At 43.6% G+C, this 17,808-nt stretch overlaps 1 protein-coding gene across 1 annotated transcript; it reads right to left on the reverse strand.

Moving 5' to 3' along the window:
• Window positions 1-364: 364 nt before the first annotated feature.
• Cops6 (COP9 signalosome subunit 6) lies at window positions 365-2,959 on the reverse strand. Its single transcript, XM_027952912.2, has 10 exons — window positions 2,878-2,959; window positions 2,549-2,674; window positions 2,238-2,369; window positions 1,813-1,901; window positions 1,652-1,714; window positions 1,279-1,326; window positions 1,078-1,192; window positions 906-998; window positions 714-814; window positions 365-615 (listed from the first exon to the last, which is right to left on the reverse strand). Exons 1-10 carry the CDS (start codon window positions 2,930-2,932, stop codon window positions 475-477), a joined length of 963 nt encoding a protein of 320 aa, XP_027808713.1. The 5' UTR covers window positions 2,933-2,959; the 3' UTR covers window positions 365-474.
• Window positions 2,960-17,808: the final 14,849 nt, after the last annotated feature.

Raw genomic sequence — 17,808 nt, forward strand, 5'->3', positions numbered from 1 at the left:
ACAGAGGAGTCAAGCTTTTGAGTTGTCCATAATAAATGTTTCTAATGGCCTTCCCTCCCTTTTTGTGAAAAGTACTTTGAGTAAAACACCTTGGGAAAGGAGTCACTTGGCATGTTTATAGGGTTGACCTATATAAGTTCATGTCCTCCTAGGAGACCACTCAGGTGGAAGAAGGCAGCCTTGGTATAAATCTAGTCCACCTAACTGAACTAAGGAGAATCTTAAGTAGCAGTGAACTCAGTCACTGAAGGGAGTCAAGAAGAGCTGATAATAAAATGCATTGCCTCTGAGCAGGACCTCCTTTGAGACCCAAGGTAGAAACCAGTGTGGTGCCTAACAGAGAGGACAAAGCCACTGGAAGGGGTACTTAGGGGCTGCTCCTTTTATTAATGACAGCAGTTTCTAAAGGGAGTGTAGTGCCCGGCCCCTTTGGGGCAGTTGTCTGACCCCTGTGCATGATCCCTTCAAGTAACCTCAGAAGAAGAGCCCCCTCATTCGCCTGCCGATGCCTTGTCGGTCGTAGAGAACGTTGAACTTGTTCACAAACTGGTTCATGGTGTTGCAAGTTTTGGTGATCGTGCCGAGGTAAGCCATGAGTCCCACATCATTGCATTGCTGGGAGGGAATAAAAGAACCAGTTCCCCAGGGGGTCCCTCACATGTGCCTACAAAAAGGTGTAATCCCCACCTCCCCACCTGGGATTTTACACTCACATCATAAAAGTCTGTCTTGAACTTGTCTGTGCTGAGCACTGGGAGGCAGTGACAGAGAGCATAGGCCTCCCGCAGGATCTCATGATTGAAGGGGACCTCTCCTAAGGGCACAAAGAGGCTGCACTGATATGGACGCTGTCAATTCCTCAGGAGGGAAAGAAAGGATGAGTGCCAGGAAGGCACCTGCCCTACCTGCTTCAGAGGCCTTGACATACTCCAAGATGAGCTTGACGCGGCTGTGCAGCATCTTGATGGCACTATGCTGTGCTATCAGGTGTTCAGCCACTACAGGGGGACAGATGAAGGGTAAGAAGGCATATGGTCACACCTTGCATCCCTGCTTCAAAGAAATCACCTCCCTTACCAGTGGAGTTCTCTCCACTGCCTGTTGCTGTCATTCGGGCAACATGGTCTACACCAATGCGTTCAGCTTCCTCTGTGGCCAAAGTATAGGTCAGCTCAGCAAACAGCATTGTAGCCTACAGGGCAGAACATCCCACAGAGAGAGTCAAAAGCAGGAAATAGGACAAAAGCAGGATTTGAAGGTTGAAGGGTCAGGTATTACCTCTCCATTGATTATATCAATGACAGACTCAAAAACGCTGACAGGAAGCTGTAAATGACAAATGAAGAACAGCTATTAGCTCCTGAACCTATGTGCCAAAAGTTGAACTGGGTTCTTTCACACATTTTCTCATCTAATTTCCCCAATAACTTGGTGAGATAGGGATAATCCCAATCTGACATATGAAAATGCCTCTCAGAGCTTAAGTACTAGCCCAAAGTCACAGCTTATAGGTGACAGCATGGAGATTCAACTCTGACATTCACCAATAGAGAAGAGATGTCACAGTAAAACATAACATGGAATGAGGATACACAATAAGAACAATGATAGACAAGAATGACAAAGCAAGCCTGGGGTCAATAATACTCACATCTGTGTGCTTGGTCATAGGGTTCAACTTAAGAAAGAGGGGGCTCTCAATTATCTCGCACACCTAGAAGAGAGTCATGCACAGGGAAGTCAACACCTCATCTTTCTTCTTCCCCTCATCCTCTAATCTCTGCCCAAGCATGCACATGTGAGTGTGTATACCTGCTTATGGACGTGGATGTCGGAGGGGTCAGGCGGCCCCCCTGTGGTATACCAACCCAGAAACTCCAGCTCCTTGAATACCTGTTTAACTGGAGAGGAAGGGGCCAGAGCACACAGTATTCCCTTAAACCATCCTTCCTTAGTTTGAAGCTCCTGAGTTATTTCCACAATTTCTCCCTCCCTCCTCAATTCGTGGCTAGGTTTAGAACAATTACTCTTTTCTACCCAGGCTTCTTTCATTTTTCACTTTCCTTGTGGGGGATACCTGAATGTGTTCTTTTTCTGAGAGCTACTCTCCCTTAATCTTCCCTCCTGTTCTAAATCTTCTCTCCTGTTTATTCCTTCCCAGCCCTCTTGATATTGTCCACCTTGAGCTTTTCTTTTTTAAACTCCCACCCTCTTCCCCACTTCTGTTCCCCTCTCACACTGCTCCTCCTTGGTGTAATAATATTCCTTGTCAATGATAATCTTCTCTTCCACGGTGTGGGACAGCAGCTCAAAGGAGTTCATCACTTCAATATTTCGGCCCTCCTGCTTCCCGATCAGAGCCCCAATCACTAGGGAGAGAACAACACGTAGGAGATGAGGGTAAGGAATCTTAAACTTTTCCCTAATCACCTGAGGGTCTGAGGTCCAGTGTGATTTAGGGGTGGGGGGATTAGCTTCAGTAAAGGAAGGGGGAAAGAGTGAAGGAGGAGACCAAGGAGGAGGATTGGGTGTTATGCAGAACACTCACCCTGCACAGGTCGCCCCTCCTGGGAGCGCATGCGGATCCAGTGGTCTGAGATGTTGAGAATGACAAGGGGATGAAGAGCGACTGAAACACTCCCAGTCACTCCGGAGGCCATCACACTGGGGACTACTAAAGGCGGAGGAAAAGGAGAAAGGGTGAGAGTCCGCGCCCCACGTTCTTCCCTGGAGATGGGAGCGGGGAACATAAGAGCCCGGGCCGTACATCCTTCCCGCAAGTTACCCGGGAAGAGATGTCGCTTCTCCCAGGAGTCGAGGACGGCCTTAACGCACCCCGGAAAGGTATCTCCAGAAGCCGCCCGCACCGCCCGTTACCTGCTGCATCCACCTCCATCCCGCTGCTTCCTCCGGTCCCGTTCGCCGCCGCCATTTTCCCCGCGCCCGCCAGCGTCGGCCCCGCCCCCTTCCTTCCCGGCTTCCGTCGGCGAGCCGCGCATGCCCAGTGTTCGCGTGGCGCACGGGGCAGTCCCTGCCCTCGCCGGCAGCTAGCTGCTTCCAGCTCTGGGAGCTCGACTGGTTTTCGAGCCGATTTTCGGTGACGCCGCTCTGCCTCTCGTCTGCGCCCCCAACCTGGTCTTCCTCATGGGTAAAATTGGGGTAAGGATGCCCCGTTCTGAAGGCTGTTGTAGAACGAAATCCAGATTTCGGACCACACCCTGCAAGGCCCTTCGTGATCTGGCCCCTGCTTGTCAGCCCTGCCGGGCCTCAGCTTTTCCAAGCTTTGATTCTCATGCTTCAGCCGTACTGACCCTTCTGTGTTTTCCACACGCCTCACTTTCTCACGTTTTAGAGGACTGATTCCTTACATTTTGTTTATAACTTTATCCCCTGTGACTCAACATGGTGCCTAACACATTAGCACCTAAATAATTTTTTGAGTGAATGCCCCAGCAAGTTACATATGCTGTCCCTTCTGCTGCCTCTCTAGTTTACTGATCTGGCTATTTTAGTATATCTCCGTACCTTCAGCTGAAGTTTAAGCCCCTAGAAGGCAGGTAGAGACTTGTACCTGGTAAAGCCTAGTCTGGTACCAGGAGATACTTTATGATGATAAAGGTGACTTACAAGGAAGTTAGGCAATTTCCCCACTTAGGAGTCTGAATGAAGGACCAACTACCTTTAAAGGAAGCCATCTGAAAAATCCCTAGGGAGAGGGATCTTCTAGGCAAGGAGAAGTTAAAAGAGAGTTAATCACATTCTAGTCTCCAGTGAAAAACTTAGGAGATCTGGACCAACTGAGTTTTCATAGAAAAGTAAATATGCCTAACTTTCTTTAGGAAAAATAAGGTCAGGAAAAATGTAGGCAGCTTCTAAGGAGTACAGCATTGAAACTGAAGGCTACAATAAAAAGATAAGAAACAATTTAATGTTAACCGTTGATAGTTTGCATTGCTATCTCACATAAAAGTGCTCCTTTGCCTTTTTGTTATTCCAAATGCTTTTGCAACATTGGTCAAATAATTCTATAACTCCTAAGCAGTGGTCATTGTGAAACTTATGAAATTGAATCAGTTGATTATACATGCTTCAGAAGTAAACTTACTAAACACTTCTTAAAAATACATGTATTAAAGAAAGAAAGACTACAGCTGGGCATGGTAGCACTCACTTGAAATTCCAGTGACTTGGGAGGCTGAGACAAGAGGATCATGACTTCAAAGCCAGCCTCAGCAAAAGCAAGGTGCTAAGGAATTCAATGAGACCCTGTCTCTAAATAAAATATAAAATAGGGCTGGGGATGTGGCTCAGTGGTAGAGTGCCCCTGAGTTCCATCTCTGTGGTGCTAAGGGCACGCGCACACATACCCATACCCCCCACCACCACAAAACACCCCTGGATTCATTTCCCAGTACCAAACCAAACCAAATCAAACTAACCAACCAACCAACAACAACAACAAAAAAAACACTCAAGTTAGCTCTCCATTCTCTTCTTAGCTTCCAACAAAATTACACATAGTGCATCAGTCTGTTGTTTTAACTTTTCCTTCCATTGGGTGGAGGTAACTAGGCTGGTGGGGAATAGATCAGAGGGTCTGAGAAGAAAAGGTAAGAATGCAGTGAGACCTGCAGGAGAGAGTCCAACCTGGGTCACCACTTGGTTTGTCTGTGGTGTTGTCAAACAATTGTTCCTCTTGTGGTGTGTTAGTGGTTATCCATCCATTCATCCAACATTCATTTAACAAATATTTAGGAGTGTCCACTACATGGCAGGCACAGTTCCAGGTGCTGGGGAGATAACATTGAAAACAAAGTTTTGACCTCATGGAGCTTATACTCTGATTGTAGAAAGCAGACAGTAACAATACATGAAGATATTAAGAGGGATTGGCAAGTGCTGTTTAACATGGAAGAGTAGAGATCTGAATGGAGTGAAGGAGAAAGACATGAGGATATCTGGTGAAGAGTATTCCAAGCAGAAAGGACAAGGGTGAAGGTCTTGAAGCAGATATATTCCAAGAATTACAATAAAGTGGCAGGAACCAATGAATTAAAGGGAGAGTAATAAGACATGAAGTCAAAGTAGCAACAGCACTGGAAGCACATAGGCCATGAGAAGGTCTTTGGCTTTTAGTCTGAGTGAAATGCAAATAGAGTGACATGATTTTGACTCATACTTTGAAAGGATCATTAAAAAAAAAAGGCATAAACTAAGAAGTAAAGAGTCATCCAGGTTGATGTATGGAAATTGGCAATTGGGGAGCAGAAAATGAAGCATGGGATGCTGGAGCTATTTTTGTAATCCAAATGAAATATGAATGCGGCTTGGACCAGGGCAGTAGGGGTGGAAGTGGGAGATGACTCAGGCCCCGAGCTACCTACCTGCCTTTGAGCACATTGAAACACATTGCTTCGGCAGCTGAGGTTGGGTTTTAGCGCCCACTTGCCCCCTTCACTCAGCTGCCCTCACAGAGCTTCCAGTACCATTGCTACTTTGACTGCATGACCCTCTCCACAGCTCAGGGAATCCTGATTGAATTCAGGATACACTTGGAAGGTAGAGGCAACAGGATTTGCTGACTCAGGGATGCTTGGGTATCGGGAGAAACACATGAATTTATATCAGTGAATCCAAAAACAAGGTATTTGTGTTCCTATTGGGTAGGGGGTGGGAGGTTGAGAGGATTTGATGGTGACATACTTCATCCACATTTTTTTTTTCATTGCACACGGGCTGGGGGGGTGGCAAACCCACAGAGTCAAGACTGTGGATTGACTCAGAGCATTGTGATGGTGTTTACCAGGTTGAGGAGCTGGATCCCAACAAAGAGATTATGAAGTGATTCTCCTCCCCACATTTCCCAGGATCTGTTGTGAGTTAAATTTTCATGTCCAGCTCCATTCATAGCCCCCAGTGTGATGGTACTTAGAGGTGGGGCCTTCAGAAGGTTGTTAGGTCGTGATGGGATTAGTGGCCATGTAAGAAAAGATAAGAAAGAGCTCTCTTCTCTCTCTTTCTCTGCTGTTTGAAAACTGCAAGCCAAGAAGCACCCCTCACTATCAAATCAGCCAGTATCTTGACCTTGAACTTCTAGCCTCCAAATGGACACATTACCTTTATTTTATTTCTTTATTTTTATGTGGTGTCAGGAATCAAATGCTCGGCAAGTGCTCTACCACTGAGCCACAACCCTGGCCCTAGTCTGTGGTATTTTGTCATAGCTACCTGAGCAAAGTTTAGGGGAGAATCTACTGTGGTTCCCTCAGGGGCTGGAGTTGTTGCTTTCCTTCCATGGCCTGAAACTTAGTGCCTCAAACCCAACAGCCTTTTCTCCTGTCATTCCCTATTTGCATCTGAACCTTTTATCCAGACTGGTCAGGTAAGAGTGAGATAAGGGAATATATCTACAAAGACCTGTTACACCCCCACTTTTATGCAGCTGCTGCTGCATAGCAAATCACCACACATTAATTACTTAATATCACACCAGTGTACCCTCTTGTAGTTCTAGACGTCAGAAATCTGAAATAGGTGTCCCTGGCCTGAAACTAGGGTGTCTGCAGGGCCGTGCCCTTACTAAAAGAAAACCTATTACCTGGCCTTTTCCAGCTTCTAGTGCTGTATTCCTTGGTTTACGGCCCTTTCTTCCATCTTTTTTTTTTTTTTTTAACATTTATTTATTTGTAGATGAGCACAGAGTATCTTTATTTTTATGTGGTACTGAAGATCGAACCCAGTGCCTCACACATTCAAGGCAAGCACTTTACCGCTGAGCTGCAGCCCCAGCCCCCTTCTTCCATCTTTTTTTTTTTTTAAAGAGAGAGAGAGAGGAGAATGAGAATTTTAATATTTATTTTTTAGTTTTTGGCAGACACAACATCTTTGTTTGTATGTGGTGCTGAGGATCGAACCCGGGCCGCACGCATGCCAGGCGAGCGCACCACCGCTTGAGCCACATCCCCAGCCCCCCTTCTTCCATCTTTAAAACATTAAGTAAGTTGGCATCTGCAATTAGGGTTGAAGGTTAGTTTCATCACCTTCTTCTATAGTAAAATAGCTCTTGGCATTTTCTCTGTCCCTCTGCTCCCCATCATCATATCACCTTCTTCTATAATGAAATCACTCTTGGACTCCTTCATATAAGGACACTTGTGATTACATTGGATTCACTGGGATAATCCAGGATCATCTCCCCATCTCAAGATTCTTAACTTACTCACATTTGTAAAATCCCTTTTGCTATAATAGACTGATATTCATGGGTTTGGGGGATTAGGATGTGGATATCCTTTTTTCTTAAGGAAATGCACCCTCAAATGGTTTTTTTTTTTTTTTTGAGAGAGAGAATTTTAATATTTATTTTTTAGTTTTCAGCAGACACAACATCTTTGTTTGTATGTGGTGCTGAGGATCGAACCTGGGCCTCACGCATGCCAGGCGAGCGCGCTACCACTTGAGCCACATCCCCAGCCCTCCTTTTTTCTTATTTGTGTGTGTTTATTTAGTTTTTAGGATGTGGATATCCATTGTTCAATTGGCCATGGCATGTTTTGGGGGAGCCAGAGAGCAGAGTCCTCAATCAAGTGGTTGTTATCTTTGTGCTCCATGACCATGTCAATTCAACAAGAGAATCCTGGTGGCTGGACCAAAATTTAAGTTTGAATCCCCTAGGCCAGACTTTTGGCTGGGTTGCACCGAAAGGGTCTGCTACTCATGCAGGCCTGGAGTAGCCATTGGGAGAAAAAAAGAATTGTGCCAAGAAGTGTCAGGCAAATATACTAATTTTTCCCTGGGTGTATTTATGCATGCCTGTGATCCTCACAACTCTGGAAGGCTGAGGCAGGAGAATCACAAGTTCAAGGTCAGCCTCAGCAACTTAGATCCTGTATCAAAATAAAAAATAAAAAGGCCTGGAGGGCTGGGGATGTGGCTCAAGCAGTAGTGCGCTCACCTGGCATGTGCACAGCGCTGGGTTCGATCCTCAGCACCACATAAAAATAAAATAAAGATTTTGTGTCCACCGAAAACTGAAAAATAAATATTAAAAAATTCTGTCTCTCTCTGTCTTTCAAAAAAAAAGCCCTAGGGATGTATCTCAGTGGTAAAGTGTTCTTGGATTCAATACCCAGTACCAAAAAAATAAAAAATTCAAAATTTCAAAATAAGTCTGTAAAGCACCCACCCCTTTCAGACTGCTCATTACCCAAGAGATGGTCAAGAAGAAAAGAACTTTTTGGAAGAAGGTCATGTTCAGTGACTAGACTGTCTTCCTGACCTCCAAAAGGAGGTGAGGAGGTAGAACTGATGTTGATGGAGGCTCCTCCAGTGCTTGACAATCAGATATCACAATAATGGGTAGTGTGGAGTGTCCACTGAACACCTTGATTACAGACCCAATGTTGAGTGGCCTTTGCAACAAAAGGCACAATGATGGTAGACTGCAGAGGAAACCCAAAAATATGAGACGGTGTAGTTTCTAGGACCAGAGGGCCAGAGGATGTGGCCTGAGTCTATGGGTTGGACTGGAACAGGCACACAGTAAACTGAAAAAGTGTGGACAGAGGCCAGGGGCAGTGGTGCATACCTATAATCCCAGCAAGTTGGGAGGCTAAGGCAGGAGGATCACAAGTTCAAGGCCAGCCTCAGAAACAGTGAGACCTGGTAGCAAAATAAAAAAATAAACAGAACTGGGGATGTAGCTCAGTGGTAAAATGCCCCTGGGCTCAATCCCCAGTAACAAAAGTGTGGACAGAAGTGAGGCCCTGTGTTAGTGTTTAGCTGCTGTTAACAAAATATCTAACAAAAACTTGAAGGAGGAAAGATTTATTTTGGCTCATGGTGTCAGAGGTTTCAGTCCATAGTCAGATGGTTCCTTTATTTCTGGGCCTATGGTGAGACCAAACATCATAGTAGAAAGAAGTCAAGGAGCAAAGCTAGTCACCTGGTGGTGACCAGAAAACAGACAAAGGGATAAAGGAGCTAAGGGCTCCTTCCCAATTCCTTCTGTTTGCTTTAATAAGTACATTTTAATAGTTTGATGAGCTCTTTCAACTATGCCTTGTCCCTGTGGATTGTATGGGATTCCTGTTATATGAGTAATGCCAAATGTTGAGCAAAATTGTTTAAAAGAGGTAGAAGTATAACCAGGGGCATTATCTGTTTTTAACTGTTTTGGAACACCCACAGTGGCAAAATTTTGTAAGCAATGAGCTATAACATCTTTAGTTTTTTCTCCGGCATGAAGGGAGCCCATCAAAAATCCAGAAGAAGTATCAACTGTAACATGCAAATATTTTAATTTTCCAAATTCTGGCAAGTGTGTGACGTCCATCTGCCAAATATGGTTAGGTATCAATCCTCTAGGATTGACTCCAAGATTAACTTGTGGTAAAAAGGTCACACAATTTTGACATTGTTTTATTATTTGTCTAGCTTGTTCCTTAGTTATTTTAAAACGCTTTTGTAAAGTATTAGCATTGACATGGAACTTTTTATGAAAATTTATAGCTTCTTCTAGTGTAGAGAAAATATGTATGTCATGTGTAGCTTTATCTGCTAAATCATTGCCCAAACTAAGGGCTCCAGGCAATCCTGTATGTGCCCTGATATGTCCTATAAAGAATGGATCTTTTCTGTCCCAGATTAGACTTTGTATAGTGGAAAGCAAAGAGAAAACAGTAGAAGAAGGGGAAATCCTACCAGCATCTTCAAGAGATACTATAGCATTAACTACATACTGACTATCAGAAAATAAATTAAATACAGAATCTTTAAACATCACAAAAGCTTGTAAAACTGCATTAAGCTCTACCTTTTGAGCTGATTGTTTGGGTACTAAAAATGTAAAAGTTTGATCAGGGGTAACTACTGCTGCTGTACCATTATTTGACCCATCAGTGAATATATTTGGAGCATTCATGATAGGTGTTTTTCTTGTCATTTTTGGAAAAATTACAGGATGCAATGACCAAAAAGACAATAAAGGATTCGATGGTAAGTGGTTATCAAATGAAACATTAGATTTGCACATGATTATTGCCCAAGTATTTAACTCATTAGCTAACTCATCAATTTGATTCATAGTATATGGAGTAATAATTTTATTGGGAGAAATTCCAAACACTCCCTTTGCTGCTTTTATTCCTTTGAGTATTAATTGTCCTACAGCCTCAGGATACCTAGTAAGAATAGTGTTAGGAGAATAAGATAAATGTATCCATAATAATGGACCTTCTTGCCAAAATACTCCTGTAGGAATATTTTTTGTTGGTAGTACAATAAATAATAAAGGCAAACTTATATCAATTCTATCCAAATGCATATTTTCCATATATGTTTCAATGATTTTTAATGCCTTTCTTGCTTCAGGCGTTAACATTCGGGGTGAATTTGGATCTGATGGACCTTTTAGGATATCAAATAAAGGTCCCAACTCTCCTGTTGGTATACCTAAATAAGGCGTTATCCAATTTATGTCTCCTAATAACTTTTGAAAGTCATTAAGTGATTTGAGTTGATCTACTCGTATTTGAATTTTTGGTGGACGGACCATGGTTGAGGATAATAGAACTCCTAAATAATTAATTGGAAAATTTAATTGTACTTTATCTATTGCTATCTCTAGATTATAATTTTTTAATAAGTTTGTAAGTGTGGCATAACATTCTAGCAATGTGTTTTTATCTTTGTGTGCTAATAATACATCATCCATATAGTGAAATATTTGTAGTTCAGGATTTTGATTTCTAAGTGGCTGGATTACTTTGTTAACATAAATTTGACACATAGTTGGGCTGTTAGCCATCCCTTGAGGGAGTACTTTCCATTCATATCTCTGATCAGGACCTTCATGATTCAGTGCAGGGATAGTAAATGCAAAACGTGGACTATCCTCAGGATGAATTGGAATTGAAAAAAAACAATCTTTAATATCTATAACTAAAACATACCAGGTTTTTGGCAAAGCAGACAACTGAGGAATCCCTGATTGAGCAGGTCCCATAATAACCATCTCATTATTAATGGCTCTTAAATCTTGCAATAATCTCCATTTACCAGATTTCTTTTTGATGACAAAAATGGGAGTATTATGGGGAGATACAGAAGGTTGTATATGTCCTTCTGCTAATTGTTGTTTGACCAGGTCATGGGCTGCTTGTATCTTTTCTTTAGTCAGGGGCCACTGAGGAACCCATACTGGTCTTTCTGATTTCCAAGTAATTTTTATTGTCTCAGTGGCCCTTTCTGAAAATCCAACCCATGTCTGTCTGTTCCTTGATCTATTTGTATTGGTGCTGCTATACCTTGTTCTTGTTTTTCTAATCTTTTTCCTTTCCTAAAACCTTGTCTAGTCATAATAGTGGGTGCATTTTGGTTGATGTTATTTGTTAATGTCAAACCTAATTGATCTAGGACATCTCGTCCCCATAAATTTACGGGAAGATGATCCAATACATATGGCTGTATAGTTCCTTCACATCCTTCAGGATCCTTCCAATCTAATACCATTGCACTTCTATGGGGATTAGTTGCCACTCCTAGGCCTCGAAGCGTTTGAGTGGCTTGTTGTAATGGCCAATGTTTTGGCCATTCTTGACGAGAGATGATGCTAAGGTCTGCACCTGTATCCAGTAGCCCATTAAATTCATGTCCTTGAATATTTAGTTTTAGCATGGGGCGAGAATCTAAATTTAAAGAAAGCATAGCCCAATCTACACCTGTGGAGCCTAATCCCTTGGAACCTCTTTCTACAGTACGACTGGAAAATTTATCATGTAGGCTGGGTATTATTAGTAACTGTGCTATTCTATCTCCTGGTGAAATTACTGATATACCCTTTGGAGAACTGGCTATAATTTTTATTTCACCTTCATAATCGGGATCAATTACCCCAGGACTTATCATAAGTCCTTTTAGAGTAGAAGAGCTGCGTCCCAATAATAAGCCTACTGTTCCTTTGGGAAGAGGTCCTTTCACCCCTGTGGGAATGATTTGAACTCCCATCTCTGGAGTTAGTACTGCTCTGGCGGAGGCACAGATGTCCAACCCTGCGCTCCCTCTGGTTTGTCTGATGAGGGATCTGATGGACAATGTGTCCTGGGCACTACCCTGATGGGGTTGCTGGGTTCCTCCAGTGCTCCGTATATTTGTGGTTTTGGGCCCCGGAGCATTGGGCCCCCCTGTCCATTTTTTGGCAATGGAGCCCGATGCCTTTCTCCACGATATCGTGGATAAACACCTGGTCCTTGTTCGTTTTTTGATAATAGAGTACCCTCTATGGTGGTTTGAGAATGGCATTCATTAGCCCAATGTCTCCCTCTACGGCATCGTGGGCAAATACCTGGTATTCTACTCCTTTGATACCTAGTTTTGTTAAACCCTCCTCCAATGGGGCAATTCCTTTTAAAATGTCCTGTTTGTTCACAATTGTAGCATGTTCTTGGCCTGGCATCTAAAGCCTGTTTTACTGCAGCTGCCACAACTTGCTCTTGTTCATTAATGTCTCTACATAATTTAATATATGTGTTTAAATCTTCATGTTTCCATGGTCTAATGATATCTCTGCACCAACGATTCGCTTGCTCATAAGCCAGGTGTTTTAGTAATGGCATTGCTTGTTCTGTATTCCCAAAAACTCTGGTAGCTGTTTGAATAAGCCTATCTACAAATTCAGCATAAGGTTCATTAGCTCCTTGTATTACCTTAGATAATTGACCTTGTAAACCTCCATGTCCTTGTAAAGTCTTCCATGCCTTAATTGCATCTACAGCAATTTGTGCATATACACCAGGATCATATGCAATTTGTTGCTGCTGATCCTCATAAGGTCCCTTTCCTAACAACATATCTAGATTTCTCTGAGGATAACCAGCTGCTGCATTTCGCCTAGCTGTCTCCTTGCAAAATTCCTCATTGGCAACCTTCCATAACAGGTATTGTCCTCCATTTAGCACAGCTTTACACATATTAGCCCAATCTGCTGGCGTCATGTTCAAGTTGTTAATGGATTCGACCATGCTTACAGTGAAGGGTGCTTGAGGACCATAGGTTGTTACAGCCTCTTTTAGCTGCTTCACTGTTTTGAAATTTAAAACTTGATAAAATCGCTGCCCTCCTGCCTCAAATACAGGGCATGTTAATATTTGAGATCTTGTCTCAGGATCCCAACTATCAACTGCGGGGGTTGGGGACCTCCCAGCATATGGAGGTGGCCTTGTTAGTTGGACACTTACGTCCTCTGGTGATAGAAAGGTGTTAGTAGCAGTCTCCTGTAGAGGTGGTGCTGTTGGTTGGACACTTACACCCTCTGGTGATAGAAAGGTGTTAGTAGCAGTCTCCTATTGTAACTTTCCCCCTGATGGCTTTTTCTGTTTTACACTTTCTTTCTCTGTCTGACTAGCTTGAGAGGCCCTCTCTTTTACTTGAATCATTATGTCTTCTCCTTCCTCTACCATTGTCTGAACTGAAGGCTTTGGACTAAGCAAACAAGATATGAACGTCCACAATGGCAATGTGCCAACTGGCAGAGTCCCTGGGCTTTTCTTTTCTATTCTTTTTAAATCTTCACCATGATGGTTCCATTGTGATATATTTAACAACTCCTCCTTAAAAAGCCATGGGCTACATTTTTGTATTGTATCAACGTATGCCCTGATTGTTCTTGATTTTACTGAGATGCCTCCTTCCTCTAACAATTTACTTAACACTCTTTCAGTTTGTTTTTTACTAATTTCTGATCCCGTATTTCTACTATAATACAACCCAACAAGATGACGCCAAACAAAACCGAGACAGAATGAAATAAAAAGGGAACAACAAAAAGTCATTATAGCCTTTCTATCCTCCTGACATGTGCATCCGTCCTTTCTCCCTATCTGTTCCTCAGACGTAAATAGTTTTTCCTCAGATGTGCGCGGTTTTTCTTCCGTCTCACTCATCTCCAGGGACAGGCAACTTAAAACAAAAGTGAAGCAAAATAAAAGAGGAATCTTAAAATGGCTACCCATCCTCTCGCCCTGCCCTCAGGGGTGAGCAGTTTCACTTACCCTCAGTCGCTCCCCGTGCGAGCCACCAAATGCCGCAGTCTGGCTGGGCACAATCAGGAGCCACTTGTCAAAAGAAACTAACTTTATTTTTAGAACCACACATGCCAAACAAAACAGCCTCTCAGGAAAAACCCTCAGAGCCTCAACTGCCACCACCGGCTTTCCACAAGCCTCTCTCTCCCCCACAAGCGTCTCTCCACCTCCCACAATCCTCCTGCTCTTGAGGCCGATTGGCTGGGTCACGTGGGCGGAGCCAAAAAAGTCCCCCAATGAGCAGCTCCGTGGTCTGAAAGGGCAGGGAAACAGCCCAATGAGCATCACCGCAGAGGAGCCAATCAGCTAGATGTTGCTGGGGCCGCTGTGAGCCAATCATCAGCCGGCAGCTGGAAGTTTGCTGGGGCCCCTTCGGCTGTGGCTCTCAACACCACTCCTTTCAACAAGTCCCACCTGCAGTTTCCACTATCTCCCAGTAGTCTACTCAGTTATGAATCCCTCAATGAATTAATCTGATGAAGTCAGAGCCTTGTGATCCAATCACTCCTCTAAATTCTTACCTCTGAACATTGCTGCACCTGGGGATCAATCCTTCATCACATGAGTCTTCAGGGGACATTTCAAATCCAAACCTAAACAGGCACCAAGAGTAGCTTCTATAATAGGTGTCAAAGGTCCCATGCTATCAGTTGACCCAGAGCAGGAAGGGGCTTCTGAATGGTGTATGTTTGGCCAGCATCTTGGTGCCAACCATTCTGATCAGAGAACAGGTCCCCACCTTCAATAATCACATGAATTTACCCAACTGTCAGATAGCAGGTAAGATTTGCTTCCTTAGCTTACGGCCCCAAAGAATGTGTCTTTAATTTTCTGTGTACTTTTCTAAGTGGTAAACCAAGCAACAAGGCCATTCACAACAGCTCAATTCAGTAAAATGTGGGAAGGCTCATCCAGGGCCATGTTCACCAGACTAGGAAAGGGACAGCTTTGAGCTCTTTGCCTATAGAGCAGAGCAGTGGCGTCCACTTTCAGTTTACATGCTGTTCCTGGGGTTACACAGCCACAGCAGCCCAATGAACCCTATCAGGTAAAACTTAGCTAAGCAATTAGTGAATGAGGCCCAGGCATTTAGGGGAATCTCTGAGACTGGTAGTGTCCATTGAGCCACATCTCTGCCTTAGTGGGTTTCTCCCAATGCCATAACTGTCAGTTTTTCATATAAAACTCAGATGCTGCTGCTTAGGATCAGGGGATGACTGCTCTCCTAAGTACACAATTTCTATTTGGCTAGCAATGCCTTTTAGACTCTTCCCGTTTTAAAAAATCATCTGGTTCTACTTGTCTCCATACAAATGAGAATTTCAGTCTGAAGAGTGCCAAGCCTTGGCTAACAGAGTAATCGGTTTTTCAAAAGGGGTGTATGTGGTGGCCATTTCCAGCAGGTGGCTCTGTGATGGTGAAAATCACCTGAGTACCTGGGCTGCAATCATTTGAAAGTAAAGCTGGGATTTCCTTCTCTGGATTCCTTACTGTTCTTGCCAGACCACTTGGGAGGGGAAAATGGAAGTGGCTTGAGGAATGATCCTCAAGTCCCACTATCACCCCCGAATGGGGGAGTTTTCTCTAACACTTGCTGGGTCTGAGTGCAAGCTCTTGTCCCACTGCTTCCTACTATAAAACATGGAGCCCTACTGTTGAATCTGGGTAGCTTTCCCCTACAGGAACCAGAGAAATCTAACACAGGCATGTCAAGAACTGGAGCATATGACAGCCATCAGGAAACTCTGCTAATCTTACTCCTTTCCCCCATCACCCTGGGCTGAAAGATCAGGGGGGAAGCCAGCCAACCTGCCTGCTGGGCATGTGGAGACTGCAGAGGGGCTATAGGAGTCCTGCTTTTTGATCTGTTAGTGCATGACCTACACAGAAGTAACTTTTTAAAAGCAGTCCACCTTAATTTTTTTAGGGGGGATGCTGGGTGTTGTGTTTCTGCCCCCATTGTCATATCATCCCTGAAAGCTTGCCTGGTTTTAGCATAAGGGTAGGTCTTCCAGGGCAGCAGGGCTTATTTATTTTATTTTATTTATATTTTGCTCCCTGATGAAGGCCCCAGCTTCTCTGCTAGCCCCCTATCTCATAATCAAACAAACTTGTGGTACCATTTGGGCAACCTTTCACACTGCTCAGCCTCTAAACCATGACCCCACTTCAGTTTGTTATCAAGTACAATGGTAGGAGATCCTGACTCTCTCCCCACCCTTCACTTGAGCGAAGGCTTTTGCTGTTGGATCCCAGAGAGACTTCTTTTATCTCTAATCCTGACCCGTGTTTTACTTCCTGTTCCAGAGAACCATGTCTATTGGTGTCCAATTCTTGTTGCCAAAGCTATTGAGTTTGGGATTTGGCTTACATGCTTTAATAAGTTAGCCTGTTAATGATTCATGGTTATTGGCAGAAAACACAAAAATCCTGATTCAGAGACAAAGGACTTTATAGAACAACAAGCAACATAAGCACCAGCAAATTTGTTTGGTTCCCTTTGCTTCCCATGGGAGATGTATGGGCCCAGATGGAGCCTACACATGCAGTAGGTTGCTTTGCAGCTGAGATGGGGAAATGTACAGCTTTTACAGCAAGCATAGCAAGCCTGCTCTTTGTACAAGGGAAGATGTGAGTCTTTTTTGTAAGGAAAGAACTGAATGAAGGAAATAAAGAGAGAGGAGAGGTGGCTCAGCAGTTACACTGGTTTATTCAGGAACAAATCTGTGGAGGGGGGCACAGTGGAGACTGAGACCCCTCTTCTGCTTACAGCCTCAGAAATTTATAGGAGTATGAGGGAGTAGGGGAATTTTTGAGGTTAGCCCGTTGCTAGAAGGTTGTCAGAGAAGGATTCTTGTGGAGTCACATACATTCTTTGAGGTGGTCACTGTTCTATATTGAATCAGGTGTTTTCAGGATTCTAGTCCCAGATAATGATTTCCTTTCTTTTTATGATGATGGAATATTATCTGGGGTTTAAGGTCAAGCTGAGTCAGAGTGACTATGAGGTGACTCTTGTTCTAAGATGGAGGCTATGCTTCAGAATGGCATTCCTGTGTCAAGTTCTCCCTAACATTCCTGCCTTTTTCTTTTTGATAAGAAAGAGGTGATGTCTCTTTAAACTATTTCCATATTCCTTTTGATGGATAGCTCAGAGGTTCTGATCCCTCAGGGCAAAGCCCCACTGTAAGATTTGGGGATAAAGAGTCTATTTTTTGTCAAGTGAGAAAGCCACTTTGAAAGGGGTTAAGTAACCATGAGAGTGTTTTTCAGGGTATCAGTTTTAAAGGTGTATTATAGAAAATGAGGACCTGGAAGTTGATTCTTTCACAACTGTATCCACACATACTTTGGAAAGATGTGCTGATCCGCCATTGCACACTTCTACCCTCCTGTCTGAAGACTGCTGCTTTCTGACATGAGGGCCAAGCAAGACTACCAGTGCCCATTCTTCCACTGAATTTTGGTGAGGCTTACTTTTTAACTTTATTTTTAAAAATTTCTTTTATTTAAAAATCCATACAGAAGTTTAAATATTTTCTTCTCCACCTTGGTGGACTACCTTCAGCATCCCTTGGCTCCTGGCACCGCAGTTCAGGAGTAATCAGTAGCACCACTTCTGAAAACTTGCTGGGAGTTATCAGGCCAGGTTCTGGGACAAACACCATGAGTGAACTACAACTGGACTGAGCCCCAGAGCAATAGAATTGATCGTATGGAAGGTTCT

Source organism: Marmota flaviventris, chromosome 19 (assembly GCF_047511675.1).
Source record: "Marmota flaviventris isolate mMarFla1 chromosome 19, mMarFla1.hap1, whole genome shotgun sequence".
Lineage (NCBI taxonomy): Eukaryota > Metazoa > Chordata > Mammalia > Rodentia > Sciuridae > Marmota > Marmota flaviventris.

What these genes read in the sequence shown, in the direction of transcription:
- Cops6 (XM_027952912.2), bottom strand. Translation starts at nt 2,932, where the DNA reads ATGGCGGCGGCGAACGGGACCGGAGGAAGCAGCGGGATGGAGGTGGAT. An exon ending in TTACACCAAGGAGGAGCAGT is followed by an intron (nt 1,902 to 2,237) that starts GTGAGAGGGGAA and finishes CTTCCTCTCCAG; the next exon opens with TTAAACAGGTATTCAAGGAG. An exon ending in TCAAGACAGACTTTTATGAT is followed by an intron (nt 616 to 713) that starts GTGAGTGTAAAA and finishes ATTCCCTCCCAG; the next exon opens with CAATGCAATGATGTGGGACT.